We start from the raw sequence: 22,437 nt of genomic DNA on the forward strand, positions 1-22,437 counted from the left end.
TTTTCTTTGTTTCGAAAATGCAGAACTCTGGTTGGGAGGGTTGTGGTCTTTGGGTACCACAACCACGTTGTTCGCATCGTACCACTCGATTGCCTTTTTCCCACAGTGGCAGCTCGCCAAGTCTGGCCAGAACAGCATAGGTCTATTGTGTTGCTTTAGGAATGGTAGTAGCCGCTTTTCCAGGCACTCCTGGACGTAGATCTCTTGATTGATGGTTCCCGCAGTAATGAAAATGCCGCTTTTTAGACCACACGTGCATATCCCAAGCAACATTGCAAGTTTTATCGAGGTTTTAAAGCATTCTATAAGTCTAAATTATGGTCTACAGAACCCTCATAAAACCAGAAATGTTACTTGGGATGGCCTGCCAGACAAGATATTTTTTTTTCGGAAACTTCGATAGTTTGATGGTTTTGAAAATTTCAGCCATCTACCCTTTTCCGGATGTGGTATAAAACTCCTGTTCCGGAAGCTGCTTGAAATTCGCCTTCACATAAGTTTCGTCGTCCATGACAACTTTGTGAGCAGATTCGTATACAGCTTTCGGGACCGCTGCTTTGTCGACGTGTTTTGTTTGTAATCTTGGTTCGCCACCTTTACCTTCTTAAACGTCGACAACCCGGCTCGTTTCTTGGCCCGCTGCACAGTAGTATGGGAGACATTGAGGTTGCCAGAGACGTCCCGGATGGAGAGGTTAGGATTCCGCTTATATTTCACCGCCACCTTCTTCGTCGTCGCTGCCACGTCTGGATTACGATTGCCGCTGGTTCCAGGCTTTCTGGCGGTAGACAAACGCTTCTCGAACACTTTTAAAACGTTTGTCACGGTCAATTTGGCCACATCCAGCAATTTTGCCAACTTGGCGTGTGAGAACGTCGGATTCTTTTGCTACGCGAGCAAAATTTTGACACGCTGCTCCTCTTGCTTGGACGTCATTTTGAAAACTGGAGAGCAAACGGTGAAAACTCATCATAGCAACCATTGTATATACCTCAACTTCCAAATGCAGCATTTCAGGTTTTTTCGAGGGGCACGCAATAGCCTTTTTGACTGCGTTGGATTTAAAGTACAAGGTGTTTAACTATGTAATTAAGTAATTCAAAATGAAAATTAAGTCTGTCATGTAATTAAAATTAATTTCGCGTAATCAAAGCAGTGCCAATGTAATTACTGTAATTAAAACATGTACTTCAATTTGATTACGTAATTAATGTAATTAAAAATTAATTTTCTGTAATAAATGTAATTAAAGCTACACAAATGTAATTAAAAACGTACAAAAATCCTTATTCTTGAACTATTTAAAAAAATGAAGAAAACCCTTAACACATACTCGAATGAATTAATTTATTCAAAAACTCTTCTTACACCCTGAAATACGAATATCAATGTTTTACTAGACTACAAACATGACCAATTCTGCGAATACTTATACTAAATTTCTTGGAGCACCATGCTAGAGTTGGAAACTGAAATAATCCACTCGCGACAATCGATTTCACTTTCGTTTTGTACGTTCAACATAATGTCGTATCTAGTGCACTGTATTCGTTGAATAATGCGCTTTAATGCAGAACTAGAATAAAATCGATTGTCACGAGTGGGTTATATCGGTTTACAACTCTAGCGACAATATACAGTGAAAAGGAAGTGATACTCATAATGAGGGCCGTGATTGCCATACAAATGAAATGGGAATCACTTAGTTGTGACGACAAGTCTTCAAATTTTACATTTCCTTAAATTCAAGCAATTCCTCGAGCAAATTTCCTCCCGATCAAAAAATGTTCGAATTTTAAGCCATGCTCGCAGCACAGTTCGACAGATGATGATATTAGCTTGTGCCTGAATTAACAGATTCAATGGAAGATGTATTTGCATTTGCATTAATTTTCTGATGTTACGCGTGAATTCTTCGATTATTTCAATATTTCTTTCAAACTTAAAATTATTATACTAATAATAATTAACAGATTTAAGGCAGAGTTCATTGACAAAAAAAATATAATCAGGTTTTGGTTGCAGACACTAAGATGATTCAAACGAATTGTGTGCTTTTATTTGTATTATCGCCAACATATGATCACATCCGTATTCAGAATTGACGCGATAGCACTTATGAAATTCGCCTCCCCATTGTTCATCTTTCCATGGGTCAACTAAACAATACTATGGGCAGAACTCCAAACCGATAGGAAACGATGAGTCTCATGTGTACAGGACACGAATTGATCGTTACCGATCAACTTAACACACTCAAGTTATCCGTGCTGGGAAGACAATTGCATACCAGCTGCGATTTTTTCCCGGAAGTAGCGCAGTGTGTGAATGTCCAAAGTATTCACCAGCTCCCGTGTCCGTTCAGCTGTCTGGGATAGCAAATTTGAACTCTTAATATGGTCATTACCGACGGATTTACGTAAAATAGTGAAGTTTGATATGTCACACGAGGGGTTCTGGTTCTTATTGGGAGTTGGAAATCTACCCGGGGGGGGGGGGGGGAAATTAAATGGGACTGTGGACTGTCTAAGACCATTATTAGCCGTGCAGAATCATGAAGTTTGAAGTTTGCCCGGGGACACAGGAACATGCCCGAGAGGGCTAGTGTGACCGTCGAGTCTCATTAAGGCCAGTACCAGCCAAAGTTTGGAAAATCATGAAGTTTGATATGTCGCACGATAGGTTTCGTTCTTGTTGAGAATTGGCCACTTCCCCGGGGGCACCGGAACATTCCCGGAAGGGCTAGTGTGACCATGGAATTTCAATGAGGCCATTACTGGCCAAGATTTGTAAAATCATGAAGTTTGATATGTCGCACGATGGGTTTCGTTCTTGTTGAGAATTGGCCACTTCCCCGGGGCACCGGAATATTCCCGGAAGGGCTAGTGTGACCATGGACTCTCAATAAGACCATTACTGGCCAAGATTTGTAAAATCATGAAGTTTGATATGTCGCATGATGGGTTTTGGTTCTTGTTGAGAATTGGCCACTTCCCCGGGGCACCGGAACATTTCCGGGATGCCCAATGTGATTGTGAACCATCGAAATAGCTGCCACTGGTCCAATTACATCGTTTGAGAGAAAAAAAAACCATAATGTTCATCGTGTGAAGCCGAATGCCGACCAAAAGTGACCCCAACGAGAACCGATATAACTCAGGAACCATGAATTGATCAAAATATTTTCAGATGTATTCAGAAACTTCAATAGATTCAAGACAAAATTCAATTTGTTGTAAAGAAACATATTGAGAAATTATGTTTTTAGAGCTAATTGATTTTTGAAATCTATGCAAATTTAGACGTTAGGCACGCAAAGGTTAACATAATTTTTGTAATTCTGTATTCGTTCGCATCCACCAAATTAAATTCGTTATTTCTTATGTTGAACCAGGTAGCACAAACAAACATTCCTTTCATTGTCGCATTCTCCGGTGCTTTGACAGGGGTGTGATCCAGGATATAGTTCATTGCCCTGCCAACACCTCGGCAGTATTGAAATCCGACTACATTTCTAATCACGAACCGATCGTTGCATGTGAATTGGCACCAATCACCAACGTAGATTTCCTCGTAGGTCCCAGGAGATGTTTGTTTATAGGGTCTATTCTGAAGTCATAACAGCGGTAGCGATACAATTTATCAGAGCTGACATTATCCTTAACGTAGCAAAAGGGCCTGTGAAATTTTTGTTTCACGGGCCAATAACGAAAGGGTCTAACGGTACGCTGGGGGAAATTTAAGTACATTTCTCGTTGTACATTAAAAGGAGTTAATGTACTTAATTTATGCGACTTGTAATTAAAACTGAAATTTGTACTTAAAAGTAATTAATTCAAAACATTTCCGACGCTAGTAATTAAAGTAATTAATTATGTAGTTAACTGTAATTATTGCACTTAAAAAAGGCTTGCGTAGGAGTTAAAGGTTTTTGCGTGCCCCTCGGGTTTTTTTTCAAAATCATTCTTAACAGAAATACACCAATTTGAAGGTGTTGACCAATTTTTGCGCGTTCCAGACTTTAGTCTGTCGAGATTAGATAGATAGCCAAATTTGGTTCCATTTGCTGGATTAGTTCTCGATATATGCAGAAATTTCTGTTTCATTTGTATGGGAGCCTCCCCTTAAAGAGGGAGGAGGGCTCTCGAACCATCATAAGATCTTTTCTCTGCCCCAAAAACCCCTGCACTCAATTTTTTGGTTCAGTAGTTTCCGAGTCTGACAGACAGACAGACAGACAGAAATTCATTTTTGTATAGGAGAAATGGCTCTAATGTTGGCCTATGGATCTAAGATTGGGCCCATCCTTAAAAAATCTGCTATTTAACAATTTTATCTAGATTAACGCGTTCTAATGGATATTTTTGGTCGCCATTTAGTCGATTGCTGAATTTATTTATGGGCCCAAATTATGGGCATTTAGGCCGACATTACATCCATTTTCCCTATATAGATAGATATATATATAACATTAAAAAAAACAAGACCATATTGCACACAATGTACACCTATACCCTATTCCTCGCTCTCGCTATCTCCTGATTTATCTCGCTCGAAGTGGATAAGTAGGGTATAGGAACCATCACGGAACAATAAACGTGCTAACTGACCTACTGACTGAGTGCTCTGCTGTCAGTGACTTAATCCTTTAAATTTGTCGAACCTCTTAACGGAATCCCTTTATGAAGAGCTTTGAGTGGGTTGGTTTATTTCCTTTAAATTCCGTTATAATTGCTTATCTTTTGACAGATACGCGTATTTCGTCTACTACTTGCAGACTTCATCAGTGCCAAGTACTCAACAGTGTGGTGTTGAGTACTTGGCACTGATGAAGTCTGCAAGTAGTAGACGAAATAGCCGTATCTGTCAAAAGATAAGCAATTATAACGGAATTTAAAGGAAATAAACCAACCCACTCAAAGCTCTTCATGTCAGTGACTTGTTTACTTTCCAATCATTCAAACACTCACGAGGCAGTGAATGATGAGGCGGATGGCTGTTCATATTCATATGAAAATGACTGATGGAACCTTACTGCTTTGCGCCCTGCTAGGAACACATTGCATTTACCCTTATTGCTTATGTAAAAGATTTCCGAATTGATGTTTTAAGCATTTCATTTGACCATTGAATTTAAAATTTTGACGGTTGTGTGGCAATAAGAAAATTGAAGTTGAAACTTTTCCGTAAGACTTGATCTCTCATTCTCTTGATTTCTCAAAAGCTGCAAATCATCCAAACTCTCCAAACTTTCTTAGAATACATAAGAACCAGTTATATGCAAGCCATTTTCCAGAATTTCTCACCCTTCGCATAAAATAAATAAACAATTCCGGTGGACTTTCCGATTGAGACTCAAACGCCAAAACAATCCAGAATTAATTACATACACACCCTAAAACCAAAACGACACCCACCTTTGGTGATGAAGCTGTACTCCCCGCTGGCGATCAAGCTGGCCGCAGCCTTCTCGTAGTTCCAGAAGCGCTGCAAATCATTGGGCTCGATGACACTGGTCGGGGGCTGCTGGTTCAGCCCTGACGTGGCCAGAATCTCATTGTACTGGGCCTCGTGCATCAGCAGCAGCGGCGGGGGTATTTCGTCCTCCGGGGACCGCTCGCTCCCGTAGCCCTGGTCACAGCCGGTGTCCACTGCGGTCCGGTGGAGTGGCAACTTCAACTGAATGTCCGGACGATGGTCTGAAAAGGCGCGGAAGAGCAGAAGAAGGAATTTGAAGATGGCAATGAATTTGTAAGTATGATGATGCAGAGAGAAGGACCACCCGTCTATGTATATGGATAGTGTCGGGTTGAAAATGAAAGCACTGTGGTCGTCTGTCCCAAAACACAGCATGACCACAGCCGATTATTGCTATCTTGATGCTTCCCATCCATGCATAGAATTTCGAATTAATGCCAAATGAAGTCTTTTCGGGAAGGATTCTTCCGTACATCAGTGATTTTCAGCAAAAGTCCAACATCAGAGTTTAAGCCTTCATGATACATGGCATGGCAGTGTGGAAAGGTTCCGGCAGGCAGGCAGGCAGGCAGGCAGGCAGGCAGACAGGCACCGAGAGACTTTCCGGAACAGATTTACGTAATCCTTCTGCCACCGGTGGGTGGCGTTGGAACTTTTACATTGGAAGAAAGATGCAACTTCAGCGGAAAGAAATGAGGTTTCTTTTCTACTCGTTGCTTTGTTAAAGTTGAAACCAAGCTCTACTTTTGTGCTTCTGTGAGAACATACATATGGGTTTTGGCTGGTTGGAGAAAATTTTCCCTCAGAAGAAGCAACTTTTGGTGCTTTCTGCCCTATGCTGCCGTTCTTCTAGTTTCCGGTGCTTAGAGACAAAAGCAGTTTTTCGCTTAGTCGTTCGGTTTTCGATAACAGATTGTGTCATGGACCATGCAAGTGGGTGCTTGTTTTAAATTATTTAGAACAACACCTTCTACCATGCCACTGCAGCCATGGTACAACGGTGGTTGGTTGCATTTACGATTAGTTGTTGCACAATCACCGGTAGGGTGAGTTTGTGTGTTTTGTGCAATAGATGAAAACAAATATTGCTGTTAGGATAGTTATTTGTTGATACCTACTTCATTTCCACGCCAAGTAAGTAGACGACCACATATGAGTCTTTAGGATTTGGATGAAATTTGACATACGCTAATATCAAGAACAGACCATGATAAAAAAAAGTATCTATGATAATACATTTACAAATACATTGTATGCCGTAAACTCTTTCATACAAATATGCCTGAATGAAAAAAAAAATATTTCAACAAAGAAGTGTCAGATGAGCCCAGATCTAGGGTGGACAGATTATTTTTTTCATTATCGGCAGATTCTCAAAACTTTTATCGGTAGTGATCGGTAGGCTGTATTAAGAAGGCTTTTCCGAAACTTGAAACCATTGTGAGTGGAGGAGGGGGGCGATGAATACAAATCACGCGCAATTTTAGACTTTTGAACGTATGGTTTTTTGAACACCTATACGATTTCCTAGGTGTCCGACATTAGTTTTAAACACAAGGTAAACGAAAAGAGATTCATCCTTCCGCCATCGGTTCAATGATATGAGTAATTCGTACCCCTCAAAAATATGCGAATATTAACAATAACAAGTAAGTGCGAGTAGGACGAACGGAACACGAAATCAAAAAAGGGAGAAACAGAAAATAGCATTAAACAGAGAAAGTTGATTAAACGTAAAAAAAAACTCATTCGTACACGGTAAGAAAAAAGTACCCAACGGCCAGTTCACTTTTACCTACTTTTGACTAGTTTCCCAAGTAACATGTTCAGCTTAAAAAGTGCTATTTCAACAACTACATAACCTGTACTCAGCTAATAAACTGTGTTAGCACTACTTTGGAAGCATTTTTACACTCAACTAGGTTTATTTTTAAACGTTTACAGTGACGTTTTCAGCTTTAACTCCGCTCCTTTACAAAGCTGAAGTAACTAGTCGAGAAAAGTGATTAACTATAATATATATTAGAAGTGTAAAGTTTAAGTTAAAATTCACCAAATGGAACAAAGCCTTAAAATCTGTGATTCTGAGGGAAAGTGAAAAATCGGTAGTTTTGAACCCTTCGTCTGTGAATCGGTAGGCATCGAAAATATCGGTATGACTACCAATAAATCGGTAGGTCTGGCCACTTTGCCCAGATCCCTGTTCAGAGCATTGGTTTCTGAAGCTGCCACCAAGGACAGTGGCGCTAATGTCCACACCACTTCTTTAAGCTTCTTTTATGTTTGCGGCATAGATTCGACACGTTAGAAATTCCTCTTAGAATAATTAATTTGAGAAACATGAGTTAATGAGAAAAGTCTTACGTTCGATTATTACACCGCTTACGATAAAAACATGATTAAATAAAATTTCCTCAAAATGCTAGCGACAAACACCGCATCACGAATGAACGGAGCTTAATCGAGGAATGCTTACAGCAGCTGTCAAAATTGAACTAAAATTTAATCAGAGAACCACAGAGTTTTTCGGCTTCACGTATCTGAATGACACTAGTGTCATAGATGTGGATGAGCCCTATTTAGGCCATAGACATCTCTGACATTTGATAATTTGGTTAAAATTAAAAATATAGGTGCGCGTATATGGATACGGTTTTATTGCACTTAAACTTATGATTTACCAAAGTTCTGCACTAACAGAGATTAGTCACGTTTAACGCACGCACACTAACGGGTGCATCGGCATGTAAAGTTGTTTATTATTTTTCTCTAGCTAACCTAAAGAATGTATGAAATTAGATCTGTCAAAATGAGCTTGACAGCAGTGATGTGCTTGAACGCGTTCATACTTTGTTTAGAATCTATAAACCGAACCGAAAGCTGACAATTGTACACCCTCCGTTCGTTTCTCATGGTGCGAACGTAACCGAACTATGCGTTGAACAAGTGCAAACGGACCGAGCGAATGGGCAGAACGATCGCTTCGTGTGTACGTAGAAAACGGTTCGTGTAGGTTTTTTCGTAGCCAAATCTTACCATTGGTGCGTGCAACTTTTCGAACAGATGCTAGATGCTAATGTCATTTTCGTTTTTGCGGTGTAGCACTGGTGTAGTGTAAGCAGGAATAAGCGCGAGTCTTTGACAGCTCAACATCATTTGTTTGTAAACAAAGGTGCATCCTATATCTACACCCTAAAATATTTCGGTGTACGGCAGTGTAGCACCGGTGTAGCTACACCGCAAAAACGAAAACGACATAAGAGAAGAGGGGCGAAAATGATCCACTTTTCTGTCAAACGTGAACCAGCTCCTGATTGGCCGATTTCATGTGCGTAAGATAGAGATAGAGATAGATAAAGATAGAGATAGATAAAGATAGAGATAGATAAAGATAGAGATAGATAAAGATAGCGATAGAGGAAGAAATAAAAGAGGAAGAAGCCAATTGTTACCTCTTCCTCTTAGGGTAGATGTTAGATACTTTCGCAATCATTCTCATCTCCAGAGTCGACTCCAGTGCTGTGATCATTTGTTGTTTCCTCTTCCAATTCTAATATTCGCTCTTATTCTCGTTTTCGTTCGAATCGTATTTTTCATACAAAATATTTTTGTTTTGTATGGAAAATACGGTTCGATCGAAAATGAGAATAATACCCCGTTCACATAAGAGCGTATACCACGTGATGTATGCTGTCTGGTAATGAACACTCGTACATCCAGTTTTCACTGGAAATTTTGTGTATGAGTGGTCATTGTAAGACAGCCTATATTACGTGATAAAGGCTGTAATGTGAACGGGGTGTAAGGGGGATTGCCTGTACTGTCTTCATGAGAAAAACTGCCTTCAAGTAATTTGCCCCGTTATCTGTGATGACAGGATACAGTTTTTTAACTTTTTTTAACTAACATCGTTTTCTATTTCAGAACAGTTTAAAATATACTTCTTCCATCAACATCCTTATACATGTAATATTCACATCATGTTAATATTGTTTTAGTTTTTAAACAGTTTTATTAGTTTAAAATTTTCTGCGCAGTACATCACTTCTTCTTCTTCTTCTTCGCATTTCAAGCTTATTGCATATCGCATATTAGCTTATTGAGTGTTCTCAACTTAGTGCTCTAGATGCACTTCCACAGTTATTAATTAAGAGCTTTCAATGCCTGTACTATTTCTGCATTAGTATAATTGTGTGGCAATCACACTCTATGCCCAGGGAAGTTGAGAAATTTTCCAACCCGAAAAATTCCTAAACCGGACCGGGAATTGAACCCAGCCACCTCCAGCATGGTCTTGCTTTGTAGCTGCGCCTTTACCGATTACCCCGAGGCAGTACCAACCTGGTCTATACAAGGTGTAGAATTGTAGGCCTGAATGTATTGGTGCGCTTCGTTTTTCACTAGGGTTTCATTCCGCTTCGCACGATTCGTTTCTTTCATTCACTCAATCACCCTTGTAGTGACGTCATAGCGTTTGTTTCGATCAGCGTTTGCATAGGAAAATTAATATGGATAATAGAATCGATGTATGTTCCCAAAATTTATGAATGGTCTGCCACTAAATGTTGAGATAATTTATTGATTATTGAATTATCACACTGTATACCATGGAAAAGCAGCCTGTTTGTGAGTTTTTGCCTGTTTTCAAGTAAGGAATCATCATAAAATAAAAATTGCCAGCTGATATTTCGCGGCGGCTTTACAAAAGAATACAATCAAGCAAAATCATCATGCAAAAATAGCTAGGATTTGTTTTACTACTCATTTCGCCAATTTCCTTTCGAGTGTTATGACGTCGTCACCATCGTCTCCCGCAAAGTTTATATTTTTCCCTCTACCAACACATACGTCAGGGCTAGATCTCCACACCTTGTATAGGCCAGGTTGAGGCAGTACATCAACGTCGTTCAAAAAATTGCACGCACCGTGCGTAAGTTTCGACAACTGAAAAACCTACACGAAGCGTTTTCTACGTAGGCACGAAGTGTTCGGTTGTCCCATTTGCTTGGTTCGTTTGCACTCGTTCAACGCATAGTTCAGTTAAGCTGAGTTTAGACAGGGCAAGTCAATTGATCAAGTCAGTTGAATTCATCTAACTTGAACGCGAATTGAACGTGTAAACCATCCCTAATAAAATAACCATAAAAGAGAGCTTAACTACGTGTTCAGGGTATCATCCAAACCATTTGTGAGATAGTTTACCCAATCCGGGGTACAGTTTGTGTATGGTATTTGGTATTCAACTAACTTGATCAACTCATTTGAATTGAAAAAAGTTTAACCAGGCTCAACTTTTCAAGCCAATTGAATTCAACTGAGTTGATCATTTGACTTGCCTAGTCTGAACCCAGCTTGGGAGACGAACCAGCCCAGGGCTGAAAGTCTCCTTAATAAAGATATAAAAAAATAAATAAACCCAGCTTTACGTTCGCAACACGAGAACCAAACGGAGGGTGTGTGCACATGTCATCTTTCGGTTCGGTTTATAGGTGCTGAACGAATAGACAGTGCATCACAACCGAACGCAGGGTGCTCGTTCGTTGCTCGATTTCGTTCCAGGTGACATCACTGCTTGACAGCGATTTGTTATGAATTTTCCTCGGATTTCCACTATCGCACCAATACGAATGGACGTGAAAATCTTTATTGGGCCTTCAGATAAGTCTATTGGTGTCTTCAACTGAATCTTTTGCATTCTTTCACCACCAACATTTCGAAGTGAGAACTGTGATAGTGATACAGTATCCCCCGGGTTTAACTCGTTAATCCGATGGTCAAATCTATACTAAAAAAACAAAACAAATAGACAGTATGCTTACAGCACCAATCTGAAAATTGATCACTTTGTCAAGCAGTTTTGGCGTGACTTTCTACCAGCGATTTCACAAAGCTGGACCAACTAATTTCTATTTTTTTATGAAACGCACAAACGTTGGCTACTTTTCTCGAGGTTCTAGAAGAAAAAATCTCAAAATAATGTTTCATTTCAAAGTTCGAGTGGTAGTAAACGTCACACCACATCGAATGAAGTGGTTAATTGGCAGCACAATGTATTCGAACGCGTGTTTATACTTTTTAATATGACATTATTCCAGATTAACGAGGTCCAGATTATCGAGTCATCGGATTAGCGAGTGTCGGTAAGCGAGTGGATACTGAAATGATTGCTAGTTTTTCCACACTGTAACTTGAAAAAACCCATGAATGATTAAAATTTCACACATTTCAGCATGAGCATGAGCATGATTGACAGCCCACGGTTGCTGTTCTGTTGTTGCCAGATCAGCTGTAATTACACAGAAAACCAATAGACGATGCTTGGGACTAGCAATCATCTTCAATGTGTAAAAACTGGTGATGCATCGCGCCTCATCTTTTTGCAGGAAATCTTCAGAATCGTCATCAATCTTCTTTCTATCCACTCAGCGTGCGAGCAGCTGCTACAGAAAAACACAATCTTTTCTGCATCGTAGATAGAGTCGTCCCCCTCGTGCTGCAAGCCGCTATGGAAGTTTCAGTTGCATTCGGGTGTAAAGCAAAAATCATTAAAGTCAATCTCACCACAGTTTGGTGAGATTTGCAGTTGGTGAGTTTTGTTAGTTTGATATTCCGAGCTGCGATATCACAGCTTGCAAAACCAACCGCAGTTGTTTGCTTGTTGATTTTTGTCCACGAAAATCAAGCGTGATCTTGGGCGTTGGTGAGCTTTGATTTTTTGATATTTTCCCAACACTGATTGGGACTGTTTGTTTTCGGATCGTTTGTTTTTAAAACTTACCTTAGGTTGGCTTCGCACTATTCGGTTCGGTTTTGCACTGGGTTGAAACTGGTTCCAACCAGGACGATAGCAAAAATAGCAATATGATAGCGTTGTTATTCTTATTTTTCTTCAATATAAAACCAAGATAAGTTACAGCCGTTAAACGCAGTAGGTCTGTTCCCGCACTTGCCCTTTTTGCTTTTGCTGTAGGTTTCTGTAACTTTCTGCATGTTGCTATAAGAAAATAATATGGTACAGCAAGTACGGGAACATGCTTCTGCTTTTTGTTGTACAGAATCTTATGGAAAAGCACATACGGGAACATAATAACTGGACAAGTGCCTTTAGAACACTTGTTGACAGTTGAGAGCACGCAATAAACTAATATGCGATAAGCAATAAGCGTGAAATGCGAAGAATCAGAAGATGGTCGGAATTTATGATTGAATTCTACCGGATAGCTCATTCAACTGAAATGGCTTCTTGAACTTTGTCGTTCTCATGTCGATGTTTAATTTCATGTGTCAGACGTGGTCAGCGGCGTTAGGTTGCCCTTTTGTAATATAAGGGCTCCGGTGGCCAAGAGGTAGCCAATTTTACCTACTGCGTGGAAAATCATCAATTCCAGGCTCCTTTGTTCAAAAGATAGATGAGAAGATGAGGATGTGTTCCCTGTCTTTAGCAGCAGCTTCTGTCAAACTAACAATCCTTATCTTCCCCGGTAAGGAAGTGGGAGTTGGTGCCAATATTTATCAGAATTATTTGTAATTTTCACATTGGGATTGAATGATTAATCTCAAATCTTATTCGATAGACCATTGTGGGATTTTCGCGGGATCATATCAATTACGGTGTAGCACCTACGGATTGTCCTGCCATCAATTCCATTGTTCATGATCATGCTCTCAGTCAGGAGGGTGCCTTCCATTCATTTTGACTAAAAAAAATGTTTTATGAAATTATGGAATAATAGGATATTATGATGATATTTTGTATGTGTAAGTAAAAAGAAAAGATTGTAAAGTTTCTGTTTCACATCAAACCTGCAAATTTAGCTTTGACAGAGTCACAATGAGCGTTTTTCTGATCGCCTCTTCGCGAAGCGTGAAGAGCGAAGAGTGGGTGAGATAAATTACAAAATCGCTTATTGCGACTCTCATGTAGCAAAATTGGCAGGTATTACGTGTCAAACATAAACTTAACAATCTTTTCTTGTGGTTTACATAATCAAAATATTTTTTTTTCCTTTGGTTTGTTTTTTCCGTCGATCTTGTTTTCCGTGCTGAGCACCAATGCTACCGACGTGCCAGGAAGGCAGCTCCCACACCTGGACCCTACCTATCGACCCATCAACTCATGAACCGGGGACCAACGGCTTTACTTCCCATCCGAAGGAAGACGTGATCAGAGATGTTATGCCTCAAAACATCCCGGCGGCGCCGACTGGGATTGAACCCAGGCCTGCTGGGGTGAGAGGTAATCACGCTTACCACTACACCACCGGCACCGTTAATCAAAATATTTTCATAATATCTTATTATTCCATAATTTCTTAAAACATTTTTTTAGTCAAAATGAATGGAAGGCACCCTGCTCTCAGTATGATAATCCTGATGCCTTTGTTGCAATATAAGGCTGATATATGGCACTGCTAGGCTTGATGAGTACTTGGGAAGTGTTAATTGCTTGGATTAGCCATCTAAAAATGTTTCTATTCTAATTTGTGCATTGTTTCTCTTGCAACCATTTTAAACTAACAATATCGGCTGATTTCCGAACTAAGCTTGCATTATTCGTTCATTCAAAGTGCTTCTACATACATTGCCACATTTTCCCAATCAACAAAAACCCATCCACGATAGCAGTTTTCAATCAGTCGTCTTCGTCTGATCCGCTCTGCATCACTAATTGAGAATATTCGATCTTAATGGACAAATGGAATAAAAAGCGGAAACGTAATGGTAGAAAGCAATATGCAAATCAATTCAGCTCGCTATGATGATTAATTATGTATTGAGGATAAAAGAACAAATGGAGAACTCCACTGCGCAAACACGTCCTATAGAGATATACCTCTTTGATTGGAGAACATACAATTGCATTTCTTACTCGTCCTTCAGAGTTATTGGCACGCTGCATCATAGATGACTGTGCAAACGGTTGTGCCGTGTGGGAATAGAAGAACGGAGATGTCGTCTCTAATGGATCGAGTTCTGTTGCAGAGTGTTGATTTAATTATATAACTTTGCGAAACTAGTTTTTTTTTGTCTTTCTCCCGTTTACTAATTTCCATTTGATAAATTAAGAGCAACTCCACCGATTCAGATGAACCACCTTGCACTACATCAAAATCGAAAGCCAAACTGTCAGTCGATGAGCGCAAAAAGGCACCCGGCACTTAAATATCAGAACTTCTCACTTTCAACGTGCCACGGTTGCTATCCTCAGTTGAGCTCTCAGCTGAAAGAAGCGAACGACGCCGAGTCAGGCAGCCAGGCAAGAGCTTCCATGTTTAATTATTCATAAATTGGTTATTGGTGCAAATATTTCCGAACACATTTCTCCCCAATTTCACAGTTCAGGGCGTGGTATTGCAACAGAAGTGTAGATACGTGATGAAGTTCAGCAGTCGTCGCGGTTAATCGATAATCGGCGATACGGAGTGAGATGCAAATTTCATGCACCCAACTACGTGTGCGAATGTAGTAGATAGGAACGTAGTTTTGCTATTTGAAGAATTTCGAAACTCAATGAGGAGCAGCTCCAGTTGGTTGCAGCAGCAGCAGCAGCGTAACCGATGAACTTTTCCGAAGAATGTTTTCGGTGCAATTAGGTCATATTTGTCTTGATCAACTGGAGGAGAGGAGAAGCTTCCAGCACATTGATTGGATATCCGGTTGCATGTGCGGAAGAACTTTTGCATAAAAATAAACAGCATGCGGAAGACTCCGGTTGAGAAACTTCGAAAATAGATTCAATCAGAAATTGATACATGTTGTACTGACCCACTATGCATAAAACGTATCTTCAGGGTTCATCTATCGAGAGCCATGTTCTCTCTGTGTTCGTAATCAAATATTAACAAGTTTGTACTCCCTGCTGCTTCTGCTGCTGCCTAAAGAGGGCTGCTCGATTAGTCGTTCTTGGCAACAAAAACAAACATGCCGGTTTAATCGCTTCAGTCAAGTTGGTACGTAGGGGAGAACAGCTTATAATGCATCGCTGGGGAAAAATGGTCACTTGTAGAAAAGCAACGGATTGTGCTTGTTCTCATGTGGAGATTTCACAAATAATTCCTCATCATGAAATCATAGACTGACATACTAATCATTTATAAAAAAAATGGTTTTTTGTGCACAACATGACTCAGTTGTTAAAATCATCGACTACAATTTAAGCTTTCAACAGCGTTGATCGCAAAAGAATGGAACGAATTCACTTTTCGCATATTTTATAGATGTTTTACTTTATGAATAACTCATGCCTTTGTATTCTCCACCTGCAGGCTATGGTTTGTCTTTATCAAGCGGTGTATTTTACCCCTGTCTGGCCCCAATATTGTAGTGCATAAAGGGTGTCCCACATCAAATTGCATCACGGAAAAAAACGCTGTAGAAAATTACCCATTGGGTATTTTCTCTTGAAAATTTGTGTAGAAGTAGCTTAGAGTGTATTGTTTACACTGTATTTTTATCGCTGTCAGTTTTTCGAAAGTTGTAAAAAATGGCGTCACCCGAAAAGCAACGTCGCGAATTGATTTTGCGCAAGCACCTGGAAAATCCTCAACTCTCTCATCGAGACATCGGAAAACAACTCGGTATCGTGCAGTCAATTATGAGTCGTGTGATTTAACGTTACTACGAAACTATGAGCATCGAACGGAAGGAGAAATGCGGTCAGAATGGATGTTCTATTGTTGATGTGGCCAAAAAGTTGAATCTGTCCAAGTCTTTCGTTCAGAGAGCCAAGGACCAGAAGGGACTGCATACGTACAAAGTGCAGAAGGCTCCAAGCCATGACGAACGGAAAAATACGGTGGGAAAGTCACGGGCCCGGAAACTGTACACCCAGATGCTGACGAAGCCTCATTGTCTCATCACGGATGATGAGACTTACGTCAAGGCGGACTTCCGGCAGCTTCCGGAGCTACTGTTCTTCACCGCCCAGCACAAGTTTGATGTTCCGGAGGAAGTAAGGAAGCAGAAACTTTCAAAGTTTGCCAAGAAATACATGATTTGGCAGGCGATCTGCTCATGTGGCAAACGGAGTGCACCGTTGGTGATTACCATGACTGTAAACGGGGAGATCTACCTCAATGAGTGTCTACAGAAGCGTCTGCTTCCTCTGTTAAAGCAACACAAGTGCCCTACGATCTTCTGGCCGGATCTACATCACTATTCAAAATAGACCGTAATTGAACAATCTGAACAACACAATAAATAAGTTAAAAAAGCAATACTAAACATCGAAATAAAACAAACATTCCATCAAATAAAAACATTCAGCAAAACTCTGATACTATAGGGAAAAGCATTCCGACAATGCATTGCTAAGGTGTACCAACCGATTGCTCAAAATTACATCGATACGCCATCCATAGCGTTCCGTCATACGCTGAATACACGCAACAAAACCCAACTTTAATATCCCGGACATACCGTTTTACTATGTCATGGCTAATTTAGAAGCAATCATTAGGACAGAACCACAAAAGAACACACAAGCTGCTGAAAAAACTATGAAAAAGTTCCTGAAATCAAACCCAAAACTATGTGTGCTGTTAGATGACAAGGGTAACCGTACAGTAATCATGTACCTAGAAGACTACGAACAAAAGATGTCTAGGCTAGTCAGCGACCACGTATGAAATCATCCCCAGAGACCCCATCTCGAGAACGCAAACGAAGAACAACCAAATTGCCAAAAGACTGCTATACCTCCAACTTATCACCCATAAGGAAAAGCCGATGGATCACCACATACAACGTAACCTGTCCCAGAATGTATGGTCAACCGAAAACCTGTAATAATGACTTCCCACACCGACCTGTTGTTCCAAACCACACAGCCCCGACCTACAACCTATGCAAGTTCGTTGCACGCAGTTCACTCAAAATTAACTACAACATCGTCAGCTCTTTCCAATTCAGCGAAGAAGTATCTACAATCACCATTCCAGTCCATATCCAATGGTATCCGTAGATGTGGTCTCCCTCTTCACCAACGTCCCGAGGATCCTGGTAAGAAGAACCACTCTCGACCGATGGGATGAAATAGACACCGATATCTCCCTCGACCTGTTTCTGGAGATCCTCGATTTTTGTATGGAAGCAAGTTTTTTCCGCTACAAAAACAAATTCTACAGCCAAACATATGGGACTCCCACGGGAAGTCCTCTATCACCGATATTAGCCGACATAGTCCACGAGTCAGTCATCGAAAGGGCTTTGAACGATCTACCGTTCGATATCCCCTATCATACCAAAAGATGTACTGGATACCGTACAGGAAGCGTTCAACAGACAAGATTACGAGTCGAGTGATAGCCTCACAATCCCTCGTCGGAATCCGGATGAAGGTGTGCCCATCCAGAGCGGTAGCCAAGGCACCAGTGGACCGGAAGTCTGCGGAGGACCGGAACAACTGGATCCCCCTTGGCACCCTCTTGGGGACGAAGTGGACAGCGAGTCGCATGATCACCTCACTCTCCCTCGCCCGGAACCGGATCAAGGTGTGCCCATCCAGAGTGGTAGCCAAGGCACCAGTAGACCGGAAGTCTCTCGAGGACCGGAACAACTGGACACCCCTTGGCACCCTCTTGGGGACGAATACCGAAAGCGAAGTCCAGGATGCCAAAACGAGCGAGACCACCACCCAGCACTGAACAAGCGACCCAGCCCCCGTCGATCTGCCAGACTGCGGACCAAAGGTGCAATCCCTTTGGACGCCAGAACGAGCGCGAGAAGGTACGACCAATGGAGGAAAAGCTTGGGGGACCACTCACTCCCCTCGGCTGGACCTTCATTGGAACCGTCCCATTTACCAACGGCTCCAGCATCTCTGCCGGTTGCGGGGTCCTCACAGACTGCTTCTTCCGGTGGAGCTCTACTGGGGTCCGCCTCAAATGACGACACCACCTCCAACACATCTTCAATCTCGTATAGTGTCAGCGCCGACGACGCCGCATCGACCACGTTAGCCATAGGAAACCGACCCAGTAACGCGAAGATCTCCACCCTAGCAATCCAATGGAATATTAATGGTATTTACCATAACATTGGAGACCTAGAGGTGCTACCCTAGCAGCACACTTGTCACTGAGCAATCGTGGTCACTTGTGTACAACTGATTCCGGTCACAATCAAGTATCAGCAACTAATTTCGATCGAAGTGTGCCGCTTGGGTAGTCAGAGAGCACGAGCCACTGATCCTGGGTATCCAGGAAATCCACCGTGCTGACCCAACCAGCCTGAACAGATCCCTCTCCTGAAGATACACCTGGACCACAAAGACGAACCAGAATGTGTTCCAATCTGTGGGCATTGGAGTCGTCAAGGACACACTGTTCTCCATAGTCGAGATCGACACCGATCTGCCAATTGTGGGGGTCAGACTAGAGGTCCCGTTTCCTATCACGGTCCTCTGCGTCTACCTCTCAAACGGCAAGATCAACGGGCTTGCGAAGCAACTCAGCGACATAATCAGCGCACTTCCAGAACCAGTCCTCATGCTAGGCGATGTTAATGGTCACCATACAACGTGGGGCAGTCCTAGAAACAACACCCGGGGTTCCATCATAGCAAATCTTGCGGAACAACACGACCTGATCATTACCAACGACGGGTCGAACACATTTACCCGTCCACCGATAGAGTCGGCCATTTACATCTCGGCGGTAAGCGGGAATATCGCCCACCGGCTAGCGTGGAAGGTGTCCGACGACCCTGGAGGCAGCGACCACTTCCCAATTTTCATCACGGTCAACGACAACCCCCCAGAGACCTCCCGTCGTCCAAGGTGGCTCTACGACCGTGCCGATTGGGAAGGTTACGAAATAAGCATCAGCAGCATATGTCAGGAGAACCCACCTCTGAGTCTGGACGAGCTTACGGAAAATATGGTAAAGGCAGCGAACCAGGCCATCCCCAAATCAAAGGCGAACCCGGGACCCAAACCCCTTCATTGGTGGTCACCCACAACGAAGGCGGCCGTCAAAGCCAGGCGCAAGGCCCTCCGCGCAGCCAAATGTGTACCGCCGGGCCACCCTGATAAAGAAAAGGCCATCGAAGTGTACCGCTCTGCCAGGAACCAGTGTCGGCAAACCATCCGGGATGCCAAAAAGGCCAGCTGGGAAAGCTTCCTAGATGAGATAAATGCCAACCAATCTGCGTCCGAGATCTGGCAAAGGATCAACGCTATCCGGGGAAGCAGGCGAGCCCGGGGCTTCACCCTCCGAGGACCAAACGGAATAACCCGAGATCCGGAGGAAATCGCCAACCTCCTTGGCGATTATTTCGAGTCGCTGTCCAGCCTGGGAAACTACGACGAGGGTTTCCGAAACCGCAACTCCGTCTCCACCTCCAGCATCAACAATTTCCAAATCCCCGACGACGGAAACGACCTCACCATCAACAGGCCTTTCACAATGGAAGAGCTGGGCTTCGCCCTCAGAAAGGCCAAGGGCAAATCCGCCGGGCCGGATGAGGTCGGATACCCGATGATAATGAACCTCCCACCCACGCCAAAGGGGACCCTCCTCGAACTGTTCAACCAGGCCTGGACTGACCGCCAGATGCCGAACACCTGGAAACACAGTCTAATCGTACCCATTCCGAAAAACCCCGGACCGGCATTACTGCCTAAGGACTTCCGACCGATCTCCCTGACCAGCTGTTGCAGCTAAATTATGGAGCGCTTGGTTAACCGAAGACTGACGGGCTTCCTCGAAGGGAACAGCCTGTTGGACCACCGGCAACACGCTTTTCGACCTGGCCACGGAACCGGCACCTATTTTAATAGCCTCGGCCAGATCGTCCAGGAGGCACTCCGTAAGGACCAACACGTAGAGTTGGCCTCCCTGGATCTGGCTAAGGCTTACAACAGGGCATGGACACCACAAGTCCTACACCAACTGTCCAAATGGGGTCTTGGAGGAAATATTCTCTACTTACTGAGGAATTACCTACAGGACAGGACATTCCAGGTGACCATCGGTAATCATCGATCCAACACCAGGCAAGAGGAGACTGGAGTTCCACAGGGTTCCGTAATTGCTGTCACCATCTTCTTGGGGGCAAGGAACGGAATCTTTGTGGGACTGCCAAAGGAAATATACATCCTGGTGTATGCGGACGACATCTTGCTCCTAGTAGTCGGGAAAACTCTAAAAGCAATGAAGGTAAAATTGCAAGCGGTGGTCTCTGCGGTTGGTAGATGGGCCGCCAAGACAGGCTTTGAGATATCAGACGAGAAAAGCTCGGTTTCTCATGTCTGCCGGCATGGTCACCGGCCACTACCGACCCCGATTACGATCGACAAGCAGGCAATCCCCAGGAGGAAATCCATCTCCATACTAGGAGTCACGATTGACCGAAACTTCCGGTTCGGCCCCCACCTTAACGAGGTCAAGGCCAACTGTCGAACAAGACTAAACATCCTTCACTCCCTATCCGGTCCACACAAGGTGAACAACCGAGGTATTGTGATGAACACCGCCAGATCCATCGTCCACAGCCGACTGACATATGGAATCGAACTTCTATGCGCGTTCAGCGACTCCATCATCTCCCGTCTTGCACCGATATACAACCAGGCTACTCGGATTGCAGCCGGTCTACTGCCATCAACACCAGCCGACGCCGCATGCATTGAGACCGGAACACTACCGTTCCGGTTTTTCATTGCGGAGTCAGTTTGTACGAGAGCCGTGGGACTCGACGAGCAACTCAGCTGAGACGGAGATTTCTATCTCCTCTCGAAGGGGAAACGAATTCTCCAAGAGACCGCCCACCAGGAGCTCCCTCCGGTGTCTAAACTCCACTGGGTCGGAGCCAGGGAGTGGGATGCCTCCCCCATCCGATCAGATAGAACCATGGCCAACCGATTCAGAGCAGGGGACAACTCGGCGGAAATGAGAACCTGCCTCACCGAGCGACTGAGAACGATGTACCATAACCACCAACTCCGATACACCGACGGATCGAAGGCTAGGGGCCGAGTAGGTTTTGGAGTAACTGATGGCCGAACATCCCATTTCTGGAAACTCCCGGACCAATGCTCGGTCTTCTCAGCAGAAGCAGCAGCCCTACATTACGCGGCCTCCCTACCATCCTCCTCCCCTCTATGCATACTCACGGACTCCACCAGCGCTCTGGCTGCATTGGAATCTTCCACTGCACGCCACCCGTGGATTCAGGCCATCCAGAAGCACACACAACCCGGCACCACCTTCATGTGGATACCGGGCCACTGCGGAATCGCCGGTAACATTGAAGCCGACCACCTCGCGGCCACCGGACGAAGCGGCCGTCTTGCACACAAGTCGGTCCCCAGACAAGACCTGAAAGTCTGGATAAAATCTACCATCAGGTCAGCATGGGGCAACGAATGGAACAGCAACCAAGAGCTTTTCATTAGAAAGGTCAAAGGGGAAACGGCCCCATGGACGGACACCAAAAGTTACGCGGAACAGAGAATACTCTCCAGACTTCGAACCGGTCACACCCGGATTACTCACAACATGGGAAGCAGCAGCGGTGGAGGCTTCCGGAGGAGATGCGACGCGTGCCGAACAACGATGACGGTTGAGCACATCCTTATCAACTGCCCGTGTTTCCACGGATTACGGGAGTTGTACGGTCTGGCCGACAACATTCGGGACGTCCTCCAAAACGACCCGGTAGCGGAAATCCAACTCATCTGCTTTACGAAGGAAGCAGGAATCTACAAAAATACGATATTGATAGCAGGCCCGGCAACCCTGCCGGCAGCGGCTGCCAGGGTCACCTGGCAGTTTCTGCCGGTGGGGCTCTACCGGGGTCCTGAATTTAGTCACTATAACACGAAAAATACTATTTTGATAGCAGGCCCGGCAACCCCTGCCGGTAGCAGCTGCCAGGTTCACCTGGCAGCCTCTGCCGGTGGGGCTCTACCGGGGTCCTTTAGACAGCCTTTGAAATGAAAATTTGACAGCTAGCTGA

General features: G+C 43.4%; 1 protein-coding gene across 4 annotated transcripts in view; it reads right to left on the minus strand.

Moving 5' to 3' along the window:
• LOC135707146 (uncharacterized) overlaps positions 1-22,437 on the minus strand; it is a 291,025-nt gene that overhangs the window by 60,705 nt on the left and 207,883 nt on the right. For all 4 annotated transcript variants that reach the window (XM_065228873.1, XM_065228874.1, XM_065228875.1 and 1 more), the window contains one exon: positions 5,418-5,699. In XM_065228873.1, the coding sequence (XP_065084945.1) occupies positions 5,418-5,699 (282 nt within the window). The remainder of the gene's footprint in view (positions 1-5,417; positions 5,700-22,437) is intronic.

Source organism: Ochlerotatus camptorhynchus, unplaced genomic scaffold (genome assembly GCF_037179485.1).
Source record: "Ochlerotatus camptorhynchus isolate MF236.1 unplaced genomic scaffold, CSIRO-AGI_Acam_v1.1 ptg000304l, whole genome shotgun sequence".
NCBI classification, from domain to species: Eukaryota; Metazoa; Arthropoda; class Insecta; order Diptera; family Culicidae; genus Ochlerotatus; species Ochlerotatus camptorhynchus.